The sequence below is a fragment of the Loxodonta africana genome, chromosome 15 (assembly GCF_030014295.1).
Source record: "Loxodonta africana isolate mLoxAfr1 chromosome 15, mLoxAfr1.hap2, whole genome shotgun sequence".
Taxonomy (NCBI): domain Eukaryota; kingdom Metazoa; phylum Chordata; class Mammalia; order Proboscidea; family Elephantidae; genus Loxodonta; species Loxodonta africana.
Window position 1 is genome coordinate 80,360,434 of NC_087356.1, and position 14,827 is coordinate 80,375,260.

A 14,827-nucleotide genomic window follows, 5' to 3' on the forward strand; every position below is an offset into this window, starting at 1 on the left:
CAGTTAATCCTCATAACAACCCCATGAGGTAGGTGTGATTTTCCAGAACAGGAAACTGAGGCTCAAAGATGAACTTGTGAGTGGAAAAGTCCACAAAAAGCCCAGGTCTAACTGTACAATCCTTGCTCCCTTTATATACTATGCCAGGCTTCCCCTTAAACATGCCAAATGAATGCGATTATTTTAAAAATAAAAATAAATGAATATTAATTTTGTGCTTAAGATTTTTTTTTTTTTAATTGCCATGAGGCCTCTGGGGATAGTGAAAATATCCTTGGTGGCTCAAAACCAGAGTTGTGTATTGTTACCTGACCCTAAGGCATCACTGTAACCTTAGCCCCCTCCACTTTGTATTTGGCCATAAAGTAATCCGGCTTCCTAGAGTCCGCTTCCACGTGAGGGATTTCGGCTTTCTGACACCTGATGTGGGTTTGTGGTTTTCAACTGCCTGCAGTTCAAATAGAAGGAACTGGAAGGCCTTAGTAGAACCAAAAAATGAGTACAGCTAGGAGTCATGTATTCAGGACTTTGACCAGCAGATGTCTCTGCAGAATAGGGAGAGGATTCCTTTTGGCCTCAGAAGTGGAAGATGGATTTTCTAGTTTAACGGGAAAATTGTGGTGGAAATGAAACAAACAAAGGCAGGTCAGCCATCTACAAAAACCAGTCCCAATAGTATAAATTTTCCTTAGCCAACAGCTGGAGAAACTGGTAGAAAACCTAAGCAAAACCCAGCCTTACTGCAAGGAAGCTGCTGTAAAAACACATCACCCTTACTGTCTCCCAGAACATGCACGGCTGTTTGAAGGAGAGCACTCAAAACTGAGAGGTGACTCCCAAGGCGGGGGCCACACTGGAGGAGATGGTTCTTTATCCAGGAGAGATGAGAAAAGGGAGGGAAAGATGAGAGGTGCAGTTCTGCAGATGTAAAGCCAGGAAAATGAAGAAAAATTCCTGCCTTTATTTTCTGTGAAATGTTGTGACTTCCTAGAATTTTAGTTTTTTTTTTTTTCTATATTTGAAACCCTGGTGGCATAGTGGTTCAGTGCTACAGCTGTTGACCAAGAAGTCAGCAGTTCAAATCCACCAGGCGCTCCTTGGAAGCTCTATGGGGCAGTTCTACTCTGTCCTACAGGGTCACTGTGAGTCGGAATTGACTTGACAGCAGTGGGTTTGGTTTGGCTTTGGTTTCTATATTCAAAGGAAAGAAAAGGATTCAAATACGCCAAAATCTTAATATGTGTAGGTTACCATACTTTTCCTTTAGGAGAAAGAGGCAAATTATAAGAAAATAGATAAAATTTTATTAGTATGGCTATTAGGGAATGGATCGCAAGGTAAGTAGGTGTACCTCACCTTAGGGAGCCTATACTTTAATGAAAACTGTTGCCTTGGATGAATTTTTTTTTCTGTATTAAATGCATTTTCCCATTGATTTTCCTTTTAAAACCAAGGGTGTACCTATCTGAGGAAGATATAAATTTCAAACAATCATAAAGTCACATGTAAGAATACAAAGAAACCTTTAACAGTCATACTTAAGGATGTTTTGGATGATTTAAAGGGTATTTTTATGCTAACCTAAAAATGCTTAAACAATATTCTAAAGCATACACAAAGTAGTAAGGGTGATTTTTTTTCTTTTTAAAATTGTGGTAAATATGAAGTAAATATATATGTCACAGAACATTTGCCATTTCAGCAATCTTCACGTTCATGTACAGTTCAGTGACATTATTTTCATCATTATTGTTCTGCCATCACCCTTATCTGCTCCCGAATTATACCATCACCCAGTAACGGTGATTTTTATGTTTTGCGTTACATAACAGAAATGACTGAATGGTTTCAGGGAAAAGAAAAATGTGGCCAAACTGAACAGGAAATTCTTGACCGAAAGCTTATTTAGCTTCTCTTAAGCCTTTTTAAGCCACCTCCCCAAGACATTTTATAGCAAGAGACTATGTAGTTAGTTACCTTTGGCTGCTCAGACCTGCTAGGTATTCAGGGAAAGCATTTGGACGTGACTAGGTTGGTCTGGGATAGAAGGAGGAAGGAAGGCAAAAGCCACATAGCTGAGGTGGCATTGAGGAAGGCAGCTCTAACAAAGAGAAGGCGCACATTCAGCTCACCAGGAAAAGCAGGGCACTTGGAGTGTTCAGACAATGTGTCTCCAACAGTGCCCTGGTTTCTGCGAGATGGCAGAATCTGTAACTGGCCAATACTTTCCTTCTTTGGGAATATGTGGCACATAAACATTCTACCTTGCTGCCTTTCTGTATATAGAATTTCTGAAAAATGCTTGCTATTATACTGGTATAATATTGGTATAATGCCAGCTTCTTTTCAGAGCAGTAATGAGTTGTCGTTTTATTTACTTATTTTTTGAAATTTATTATTATTATTTTTAGATGAAGGTTTACAGAGCAATTAGTTTCTCATTAAACAATATCCATATTGTTTTGTGACACTGGTTGCCAACCCCACAACATGTCAACACTCACGCTTTCTTGGCCTTGGGTTTCCCAGTTTCAGCTTTCTTGTCCTTTCCTGCCTTCTGGTCCTTGCCCCTGGACTGGTGTGCCCATTTAGCCTTGTTTTGTTTTATGAGCCTTTCTAATCTTTGGCTGAAGGGTGAACCTCAGGAGTGACTTCTGTACTGAGTTAAATGGTGTTGGGGGCCATGAGTTGGGTCATTGTTAAGTGAGGGGTTGGACTATCTGCAAAATCTTGATGGCTCCAAGAGTCTATGGAGCAATGTTGTGAGGCTGCAGTTTTCTGCTGGGTTACTGGTAAACTGCCATGCAGACAGGCTAAGCAAGCGTTAAAACGCATTAAAGAGTTAATGTATTAACTCCCTATATCACTCTCAGGTAGGACCTTAGCTCCTCAGAGATTTTATATCACTTCTATAAGTTTCTAAGGGCCTATTTGGAGCCCCGGGGGCGCAGTGGTTAAGAGCTACGGCAAGCTATGGGTGCTAACCAAAAAGTCAGTTCAAATCCACCAGCCACTCCTTGGAAACCCTATAGGGCAGTTCTACCCTGTTTTATAGGGCCGCAATGAGTTGGAATTGACTCAACAGCAACAGGTTTGCTTTTTGGGTTATCATCAGGAATGCCTAGGTTTGCTCTTTTCAAAGTCTGGAAATAAGACACAATGACATTACAAAGGAAAAGGTCTCATTTTCATCTTTGAGTCTAGCTTTTGTTTTTTCAGAAGAGGGTACATTGGTTATGGTGGCTGACCGAGCTGTGCAGTGGCTAGCTCTGTTCCTTCACCCTGGGCTACAGAGGCCCTGAGAATTCAGCCCTTCAGCCACTCCTCTAAGTCTGCAGCAAGGCAGGAACACATCTTCCAGCTTCTTTTCATAAGGACACCAGTACTCCTATACAATAAACAGTGGGCCTCTTTTTGGTGGTATTTACAACCAAGGCCATCACAGGTACTTAATTCACTTTTGTAGTCAGTTGTTCCTCATCAGTACACTTCAGCTGCTTGCTTCCGTCCGGCTCTTAAGAGCTCTCAATGTCCTCTTGTTCCGTGGGTCTAAGCTGAGCTCAGTTACCCTGGGCTTCTGGAGAAACCCTTTTCCTACTAGCTCCTAGCTTGACAGGGATTGTAATTAATACACTGGGAAAGATCTCAGGCTCCACTTCCTGGGTTTGAATAGCTCTATGACCTTGGCCTATTCTCTCAATCCCTCTGTGCCTCATTTTCCTTAAAAGGGGATAATATAATCTCATTTCACAGGGTTGCTGTGAGTTTTTGGTGAGTTAATTTACGTATACTGTTTAGCACAGTGCCTGGAAAAATGTTGTTATTATTGATTGTGAGTTACTCCAGGGCAGCTGTTGTGTCTTATTCATTTTTGGATTCCCTTTCTACATTTCCTCCCCAAACCTAACTCAATCCTTGGTACTCAATACATTCTAATTGAGCGCATACATACAAACAATTTTCTTTTTTTTCCCTGATGGTTTTTTTGAAGGAGTCCTGGTAGCGCAGTGGCTAAAGCACTTGGCTGCTAACTGAAAGGTTGGAGGCTGGAACCTACCAGCCACTCTACGGAAGAAAGATGTGGCAGTCTTTGGAAACCCTATGGGGCAGTTCTACTCTGTCCTATAGGGTCACTATGAGTCGAAATCGACTGGACAGCAATGGGTTTGGTTGGTTTGGGTTTGGTCTTCTTTGATCAATCCCCTCCCCACTTCTCTATATTCTTTTCATAAAAGAGGACTCTTCAGCAAGTCTTCACCCAAATCTCAATCCTACATATCATCTATTAGCCTCAATCCATATACGCAGGGAGCACCAATGGCAGAGCACAACATAACACATTCTGGTCATTATTAAGAGACAACAGTGATCTGCCTCTTCTCTTTGGAAAGTAGACCAATGCTCCATTTCCCAGTCCTCTTTGTTTTTGACACCCTCCAAAGAGTGGCAAAAGCTGTGATGCTTGATGTTCAAACTGTCTCTGTGAGTGGAGAGGAGGCTGGACAGTCACTAGTGAGAATGGTTTCCATGCTGCTTCTGCAGCCTCCGGAGTGAAAGAGTCTTTCCTTGCCTTTCCAGTCAGGTGGGGTTTCTTTCTCTGGAGGTTCCTCCCATGAAATGGTAAAACTGGGGTCCAGCGCCATGGTTGGTCTCCGCTAGAGGCAGATGAGTGGGGCCATGAAGTGGTAAGAGGAGTTGGCTATGTCACATCATTGATCTAAGATTGAACGACCTCAGCTGCGGAAAGAGAGGGCTTAACCAATGCAAGAAGCTGAGAACCAATTCATCCTTGTCCTGCTTTGCTAGTAAAGGAGCCAATTAGTGTTAATTGTGTTGGCAATTTGGAACAGCTAGCAGAGAATTGGCTCAAGACGATCATGGGATGACTCCTCTGTCCCATCCTGGCCTCAGCCATTACTCAGTCAGATGGAGAACCATAGGGCTAGAAAACGTCCCTTGGTCAAAGAGAGTAAACATGCACTCTCCTTCTGGTCCATTTACAGTGCCCTGGTGGTCAGTTTTTGACATTGTACATATGGTGACCTGGCAACACAGCTCTGCCACTGAGGAACTCAGTCTATTAAGAGACAGATGTGAATGGATCAAGGCTAGAGTGAGGGAATACACTTTGTTAACTTTGGAGTGTTCACGATTTCCTTTCTCTCCCAACCTGCCAGACAATCTTCTTATTGCCAGCTCAATTTCCTACCCCCATCTAAAGCAATTACATTAATCTGCTTAATAAAGGGAGGGGGAAGCCTGGGAGCTAGTGAAAGCCTCTGAAAGCTGTGGGATGCCTAACAGGGGAGGAGAGAAAAAGGAATATGAGATTTATAGTCAGGATTATGAATTTGATCACCTTTAATGTCCTTGGAAAGTCACTAGTAAGGATGGAATTTTAATCTTATTTTTTGCCTAATGGGCTGTTATTTAAATATGACGTGGCTCACTGGACAACTTGCACCGGTGTTTCATCAGGGTAATACAAGCAGCAGAAACAGTATACAGGCACTTTGGTAGACATTTCGCTATATAATTGTTGAGGGACGGAGGAGGTAGGAAGGAAAATGACGTACATTCTTTGGCCCTCGCCTACCAAATGACTGGAATGCGTGTTTGGGTTGGTTTCTTAGTGCTTGAACACGCAAGTCCTAATTTCCCCATTCCCGTTTATTTGGTGACAGCTAGAATGATTACATAGGGTGAGCTGGGTTTTGTAAGAGGAAGGAATTTTACTGAAGAATTCCCCTGCTTTGCTACCAACTTGGTTGGTTACAGTTACTTAAATACCATAGCTATTCCTGCCTTTGTGGCCTCAAGGGCTAAAGTGGGACAAGGCTGGTATTTTTGGTGATGAGGAAATACTTTTGTTTTAAGGGAGGCTGGGTGATTGCTGAACTGGGACAGAGGTCACAGCAGGGGTCAGATTAGCGATTCCAGGGGCGACTGGCTGGGGGGTGGGCTTTGGGTCAGGCATAATGCAGCCCCGGACTCGGGAAGCGCTGCAGAGGTCTCGGACTTGCTGGCACACTGCGGGTTCCCACCCGCCTCATCCCCAGAGGGGGCACCCGGGAGCCAGGGCCTGAGGAACTAGGGCCCACGCGGGAAGGTCGAGCTCGCCGGTGAGGTCACGGTTGCCATGGTTCTTGGCAGTGACGCGCGTCGGCACGTGACGAGTGGTTGCCATGGCGCCGGGCGCCCGGCGGCGCGGGCGCTCCGCCTCCCGGAGTGACGTCCGTCGGGCCCCCCCCTTGCCTTTCCCGCCCCCCCGCCCCCTCCCCCCAGCCGGCTCCCCGCGGCCCCGGAGGTTTCACTGCACAACAAGATGGCGGCGGCGGCGGCGAGCGGGGCTGGCGGGGCTGCCGGGGCCGGAGCGGGGGGAGCCGGGCCGGCGGGCCGCCTGCTGCCTCCGCCTGCCCCGGGGGCCCCGGCCGCTCCCGCTGCTGTGCCCCCGGCGGCTGGCGCGCCGCGCCCCGCAGCCCCGGCCTCTCGCGGGCCGATGCCCGTGCGCATCGGTTACTACGAGATCGACCGCACCATCGGCAAGGGCAACTTCGCGGTGGTCAAGCGGGCCACGCACCTCGTCACCAAGGCCAAGGTAGTGGCGCGACGGGACCGGGGACGTCGGAGGGTGGTGCGGGCAGAGGGATCCCCGGCGCGGAGGCTGAGGGGGTCGCGTCGGGCTTGGGGCAGCGGGTGGGCTTGGGGCATCGGAGCGCGTCGGGACCGGGGCACGGGTAGGGGGCTGTCGGCGGCGAGTGGGGACAGGGGTGGCAGACGGTGGGCAGAACCGGCGGCCCGAGACAGGGCGGCTGTCCGGCGGAGGGGCAAAGGGGGCCCTGGCCCGGGACCTGGGAACTGAGGAACCGGGAGGGGAGGGGGCTCTCAGGGCTGCGTGGACGCTAGCAGAAGGCGGGGTTGGGAAGAAGGGCTTTGGAACTTTCAGGGAGTCAGGAGACAGTAAGCTAGAAGACTCTGGAACCAGTAATTAGGAAATCAGAACAGAAGGAGGGCTTGGGTATGTGAAATGTGGACCAGGAAGACGGGGGAAAGAGAAGGGTAAACTGGCAGACCTGGGGTTACGAGGGAAGCAAGGACGGCTGGGACATGTGCAGGGGGAGCACGGTGGGTGCAGGGTACTGGAAGATATGAGGAACAAGGTACCTCATGATAGGGACACAAATCAGCATTTGGTCATCTAAGACTGATAGGGGATGGGAATGGGAGTTTGAAGGGAGACCATATTATTGGTAGAGGCAATGAGGAAAATGGCAAGTAGGGGGAAAAATTACTTTTCTTCTCTTCAGGAAGAGGACTGGATCCTGGCAATACCTGGGCTTTCTGGAATAGAGGCCCAGGGGGGGCCTTAGGTCTATGGTAGCACTGGGTAATCAGGAGTTAAATAATTTGGGGTGGGCTAGATTGCTGGTTATTTTTAGTTGTTGGAAGGTCTCAATTCTGGGCTTCATACACCCAAGGTGGGCCTTCGGTGGTGAGGGGAAAGCATTGAAACCGAGGAGGCATGTGAGGAACCCACAGGCCAGAGTGTCAGGAGGATAACGCTAGTTGGACCCGTTGGTTCCCAAGGGTTTTGAGGAGCTGTAGCAGTGAAATTGCTCAAGGTCAGTCAGGAAGCCTTATGTATACACACATATACGTTTATTTCTTTTTTGAGGAAATATGGATAGTATTTTTGGACTTGTAGGCACCATAAAGCCCATTTTTACTCTAAATTTCTTTCTTTGGTCCATGTCTCACTTGACTGAATACATTTAACGTAGTCATTCATTATATTTAAAACTGCAGTTTGCGTTTTTCCCTCTGCCTCACTAATGAAGAAGCTTCATAGCTGCTGCTGCTTCCTATCAAAGCCACATCAATTCCCCTCACCTCTTCAGCCTAGCCTCTGGTTATTATCACCTACCTTGTTTTCGCTTTTTTGACAACAGTTAAATCGCTTGTTTTCAGAAGCCAGTGACTTATCTAAGTCTTCTCTCCTTCTCACTTGCAACCTGAAGTTCCTTTTTCTCCCCCTTTCTGTCAAAGACTACAAAGGGCCCCTCTTACCAGGGTGGCAGGGTGGGTGGCTGTGGAGAATTGATTGGTCAGTTTCACTTCCTCTGGAGGGCCCCCTTCAGCCTTTTTGTCAGTTTTTATCAGAGGGCCTGAAGCCTGCAGGTCAGAACTGAAAGAGATACCAAAGTCCAAGGTTCTTGACATTACCCTCAAACCCTGAAGGGGGTAAACTCTGGTGCACACCCGCCCAGTGCCCCCACCCCCACCCCCTTGAGTTTCCAGTCCTGTTTACTGTTAACCAGGCTAAGCTTAACATTCACAAACAAATCTAGTTGTCCATGCCTTGTTTCTTGTTTTGGTGTCCCCCCCCCCCCAGCCGCCCCCCTTCTAAATAATCACGTTGCTCCTGTGATTATTTTGCTCCGACCTCTGGGGGATGGACTCCATGAACTTAATTGGTTGCTTGGTTTATGGTATCTGTAATTTAAAGAATTTTGTGTCTTCCAGCCCTTGGATACACCAAAATATTGATAGAAGCTTGTGACAGACATGGTTGAATATTTTTGTAAATGTAATTGCTAACAGTTGATTCTTGGCTTTCTATATGAAAGCGACATTTCTATCTTCAGTAGTCAGCAAAACCAGTGGCTAATTATGGCTCGTCTGCCCGCTTTCTAATTTTCCAGCTTTTTTTCCCCCCTCATAGCGTTTCTCTGAGGCTTTGGTATCCTGTAGGACTGCAGGATTTTCAACGTTGGCTTGTTTATAAACGGGTGTCACTGTTTATGTTGGTTTTTATCTTTGATCATTTGTGGTGTGCAGTTAGTTACGCAATTCCTACGTATGGAAATGTTCAGTCTTGAATGAGACTGAAACGACTTGGACAATGAGTTGCATGTGCTATGGGGCCACACCAGCGTTCATTTCTGTTTCTGTAGCTGTGTGCAATTTCCTAGTTACAGTTAACAAGTGCCCTATCTTTCCCGGCTTAAATTACTCTGACGACATGAGTGAGGCTTAATTCACAAGGAGTTGTCATGTGCTCCGGGTGAACGATGAGCATGTTTTAGCCTGCTCCATGCTTATCTGAATCCACTTGGGAAGGGGTTCTCAAATGCTGCCAGCTTAGATGTGCCTAACAGCTGTTGACATAGAGTGTGATAACCTATTAAGGCCATGATTTGGTTATATAATGGTGGGGAAGGTGCATAGGTGCTAGAAGTTGCCGAAGCTGCTGTTTCTGTCGCTCAGTCAGGTGGGTAGGTTTTTCTACCCATGCACTGCAGCATTTATTTTACTTCTGCAGTCAGGTTACTTGGAACCAAAGAAAGCTATTTTTTTTTTCGGTCTGTTTGCATAATTCCATTTCTTTGGTTTTGTCTGTGTTTTAGAGGGATTTTTTTTTTCTTCTTCTTTTTTTCCCTGTAGGTCACTAAATGGTGTAGATTTATCTTATAACCGTATGTAACAGTCATACTCTGGAAATTCAGATGATACTTGTTTTGACTAAATGAGGTTGGGTAATAGGTATTTTCTGAACATCAGAGGTAAATTTATGATCACCTTTTCTTACACACACTACCCATTCCAAGGACTAAGAGGCTAAAGTAAACTTCATTTATTGACTGAGCTACTGTACTCCATCCAACGATAAGTGGTGAAGCTGGCCCTTTCCCAAATTCTGTTAACTCACAAACCTCCTGGAGTGGCCTCTGGGATGACTTGTGCAGCACGGCACCTATGAGCTCAGACGTAATATTGGCGGCACTGCAGTGCTTGGAGTGTCACTGCAGGACTGTTAACCGGAGAGAACATTCATCTGTGGCATACGTCGGTCAGCAGCTCGCCCTGGCTGTCTTTGTCTTACCTTTTTTGATTTCATTGTTTTGGAGAAGCCTTAGTCTGAGATTCTCTGACTCTTTTCTTATGGCAGGATATGATACCTATTAAAGAGATAAAAAGGTCCTCTGTCTTTCAGTTGTTTATTCTGTGTTGCTTGTGTCTAATTATACCTTCACTAGTTGGATGAATGGAGCCCCTGGGTGGCACAAATGCTTAAGTGCTCAACTGCTAGCCAAAAGATCGGTGTTTCGAACCCAGGCTTGGTGATCTGATTGCAAAAGGGCACAGCCTTGAAAACCCTCTGGAGCAGATCTGCCCTGCACAGTGGGTCCCCATGAGTTGGAATCGACTTGATGGCAGCTAACAACAACAACAGTTGATGAATGGGGACAAATCCAGGAAGTGAAGAACCTTGTTACTGTCAAGTCAGTTCCGACTCCTACCAACTCTATACAACAGAGTAGAACTGCCCACTCGGGTTTCCAAGGAGCAGCTGGGGGATTCAAACCGCCAACCTTTTGGTTAGCAGCCAGAGCTCTTAACCACTGCACCACCAGGGCTCTTCTGTAGGCTCTGGGGTATACCCATGAACAAGAGAGATATATTTTGTGTGCTTTTTCTCCCCCTTTTAAAATAAGCATGACTATAAAAGCCATCGACCAAATACTTTCAAATTATATTTCAACAAATATATGTCAAAAACTAAACCAAACTCATTGCTGTGGAGCCAACTCTGACTCATAGCGACCCTATCGGACAGAGGAGAACTGCCCCATAGGGTTTTGAAGGAGCGGCTGTGGATTTGAACTGCCAGCCTTTTGCTTAGCAGCCAAGCTCATAACCACTGCACCACCAGGGCCCCCAGGGACTTAAAAAAAAAAACGAAAACCCGTTGCCGTGGAGTCGATTCCAACTCATAGTGACCCCACAGGACAGAGTAGAACTGACCCACAGCGTTTCCAAGGAGCAGCTGGTGAATTCAAACTGCTGACCTTTTGGTTAGCAGCTAATCTCTTAGCCACTGTGCCACCAGGGCTCCAACAAATATCACTTGCCTGATACTGGTTTGTGGTAAGAGCGCTTGAGATTTGGTAATACTGTGTGTGCTTGAATCCTCCGCTACTTGATAGCTGGATGGTGTTGGGCAAATTATTTAACCTCTCTGTGCTTGTTTTCCTCACTTGTAAAATGGCGTGACAGTAGTACTTGCCTCACAAGTTTGGGCGTTATGAAGATTAAATAAATTAATATATGTAAAGCTCTTAGAACAGTGCCTGGCACTGTTATCTGTTATCATCATCATCATCATCATCATCATCATCATCATCATCATCATCATCAGGGGCTGTAGTAACTAAGATGAATAAGATGCAGTTCCCCTTGTTTTGTTTTTCACCCCTTGGGAACAACTCACGAATGCATCCGCCATCAGTTTTGTAAAGAGAGATGTCATCCTGATGCGATGCTTTCAGAGTAAAAACCAGTCTGCTGCTACTGTTTCAGGTGCCGCTTTGAGATAGTTGGGTTTAATTCCCATGGACTAAGTTCATGAAATTGGCATTAAAAAGATTTCCCATTAGTTAAACTTCTTTTTTTTTTTAAATAGTAATGAGACTTGTCTAATGAAAACTGTGACCGACACTGGTTTTTACCTAGGCTGTTCCGAGTTCTCAGTGTGTTTTATGTGAGTAATCTTTGTCACATTGGTGATGGAATGGAGTTGGAGTGCAGTCATTTCTGTAGGATTCACTTCTGTTTGGTGAAGAATATGAAATAACATTCCTACAGGCTGAAGAACACGCTTGCACTTGGGTGGAGAGTGTGCTACTGAGAAGGCCAAGGTCAAGATTCTTAACTGTTACATAGAGAAGTGATTTATGCCATGACCCCCACTGTAAATCTTGACCAGCCAGGAGACAACTGTGTGCTCTGTGTCTCAGTGCAAACTCATCACAAGAACAACTCAAAGTGGGTTAATAGCATCATCTTCACCTCTAAGGAAGAGTTTAATGAAGCAGATGAGGTAATGCTTGTTCTCATCAGAAAGCTGAAAACAAAACTCACTGATAAATAGAATTATATCAAAAAAATGGAAAACAAGATTTACGTTAAATACATTTGAGGAAGATAGTTCCATCCCCTAGAGAATTAGAAGGAACTACTGAAAGATGAGTAACTTCATTTTGATGTGGTCCTGACACGCTGTGAAGAGCTAAGACTGACTGAGACTAGCCTCTCCAGAATCAAAACACGGGTATTCCACTTTCCAACATCAAAGCTGTTTATTTTAACTTTCTGACTTTGGTGCCAGCTCCCTAGAAAGTCATAGATCTGGCTGAAGCCAGAGGTGCCCAGACTAGTTACTTCTGTGCCAAAAGTGCTGTTTTCATTTTCCAGGCATCAGTCTGGCTAATGTTTCTAGTTCATGGCATGAAAGAGAACAAAATGGATGCTTTGAAAAGAAAAAGAAATGCTCTATACTCACCAGAGCCTCTATAATTGAACAAAACACCCGAGACGTCTATGTACCTTTTCCTTATCCATTCATTCATTCAACACATACGTACTGAATGCACATTTTTTGGTCACCTTTTGTAGGCTCTGCAGTGTCCCCATGAACAAGGGACAAAAAGCTCCTGCCTTCCTGGAGCTTACTTTCTGCTGGGACAGGCAGACAAGAAACATGTAAACAAATAGCTTCAAAGAGTGATAAATACTATGAAGAAAAACAAAAAACAAAAACTGGGTAATGAGCTAGAGAAGATCTGGGGGAGCGGTGCTGCTTCAGGTAGGGGGGTGGGGAAGGCCTTTCCAAGGAGGTGCGATTTGAGCTGAGACTTGAAGAGCCAGCCTGGGAAGATTTGAAAGACAGAACATTCCATGTAGAAGGAAGGCAAGTACAAAGGCCTTGAGGGTGCGAATGAGCTTGGTTTCTGTTCAAAGATGAGATCAAAGGTCATTGTGATTAGCGCTTAATGAAAGGGGGAGGATAGTAAGGAATAAGGTCAGAAAGGAAGATGGGGCCTGATTGTATTGGTCTCATAGGCTGTTTTAGGGAATTGGGTATGAAACAGTGGATTGACATCCAAACCAAAAAACCAAACCCGTTGCTGCCAAGTTGATGCCAACTCATAGTGACCTACAGGACAGAGTAGAACTGCCTCCATAGGATTTCCAAGGAGCAGCTGGTGGGTTCAAACTGCTGGCCTTTTGGTTAGCAGCCGAGCTCTTAACCACTTTGCCACCAGGGCTCCAGATTGATATCAGAGGGTGTCAAAACAGAATACTGACATGATCTGGTTTATATTTTTTAAAAACTCAAGTGAGTTATTTTATAGTTAAGGGCAAAAAAGCCTTTTCTGATGCATTTCTTGAGATAGGGGAGGTGTTCAATTTTAACAACTTTTATCTTTCACACAATAAGATAATGGCATATATTAAACATGATTAGCCAACAAATATTTATTGATTTATTGGGGATAAAAAAGACCTAGAGATGCTCCAAATCTTTCTTTTCTAGTGGCTGGAAAGATGGACTTAACAGAATTTAGAATCTTAGGTTTTACAGGCACTATTAAAGTCATCTAGGCCAGTTATCCATTAGATTCATGGCTTCCTCCCCGCCAGCCCCTGCACCCTTTGCTGTGCCCAGAGTCCAATAGCTAGTTAGTGGGGAAGCTAGAATTGGAATCCAGACATTCCCTACCCTCAGTTAACTCTACTTTGACTCCTCTAATCATAGAAAATTTGCCCTTGCTCCCTGGGCACTTGCTTTCTTATTGGAGAAAACAACATAGTCCTACCAATTGAAGTCTGAGATATTTATCCTCTCCATTAAAACAAACTCTAAAAGTAAGATGTCTTAATGAGAGGAAAAATTTCTAAGGAGAGAGGAGGAGTAAATACACTAAAAACTGTATTTCAGTTGTGTCTTTGGCATTCCTTCACTCTGTCACCCATGCCACTTAGAAGCAGTCCTCTAGGGGTTCGCTGCTTTGCCTTTAAAGCTCCTACTCAAATACTCCTGTTCCCCATGCTTTTGGTGCCCCCTTGGCATGACTAAGGTGTCCAAAAAAAAAAAAAAAAATTCAAAATTGAAAGAAGTAAAAGTAAGAAACAAACATAAAATGTAATGACCGTGAAGATAGTGTGCCTTATGTAGTTTTCTTTCACCACTGTATCTAGCCTCTCCCAAGGTACTTTTGCTCTGTTGGGCTGGTCTACCTTAGGTGGACACCTCACTTACCAGCTCTGTACCAGTTTCTAGGGGATGGTGGCATCTTACAGCCCATTAAGAAAACTAGTCATCAAGAGATATACCTTAATAACACAAGGTAAGGGCCGAGAGACCCACTTATCTAGGGCTGTGTTATAGGGTTCTAGTTTCTGGTCTGAGAGCTACTCCTCCTCCCCCCAGGAGAACGACCTCACCCATCAGTTGAGTTCCCACCCCCTCCTTGATAGGGCGTAGTTCGGTCCCTTTCTGGCTTAACAGTGTAGTCATCCTTTCCTGTGGATGACTGATGACATTCAGAGGATGAAAATTACACACATTCTTGTGGGTTTTTGTCCTAATGTAATAAATTGCTGAATAAATGGCTTAGGCAGTGTCTTTGAGAAGCCTCAACAACCTTGGATGAATTAGCTTAAAATTGCTTCTTTTGCTAAAACTCCATCAGCTAGTGGGTACTGGGTAGTATAAAACTGTTGGATGAGCCATCATGAAGTTATGTTAAGGACATATTTCTGTTTAGCAGGTGTGATCCACTGTAGGTGCGGGATCCCTGGCCACTGATAAGCATTTCATGACAGAAATTAGACTTTTTAAGGAGGTAGGAATCAGACTCTGAATATATAGCACATTTCCCAGAAGATGAACAGAGAAGCAGAGTCATCTCCTGTGCAAGCTTGTTCGTGTAGGTTGGGCTCACTCTGGTGGATACTTTTGGCCAGTTGTCTTAAACTAAAT

At 45.0% G+C, this 14,827-nt stretch overlaps 1 protein-coding gene across 6 annotated transcripts in view; it reads left to right on the forward strand.

Moving 5' to 3' along the window:
- The first annotated feature begins 6,325 nt into the window (after positions 1–6,325).
- SIK3 (SIK family kinase 3) overlaps positions 6,326–14,827 on the forward strand; it is a 260,893-nt gene continuing 252,391 nt past the window's right edge. For all 6 annotated transcript variants that reach the window (XM_010597896.3, XM_064269029.1, XM_010597897.3 and 3 more), the window contains exon 1: positions 6,326–6,598. In XM_010597896.3, coding sequence (XP_010596198.2) covers positions 6,326–6,598 — 273 coding nt within the window. The remainder of the gene's footprint in view (positions 6,599–14,827) is intronic.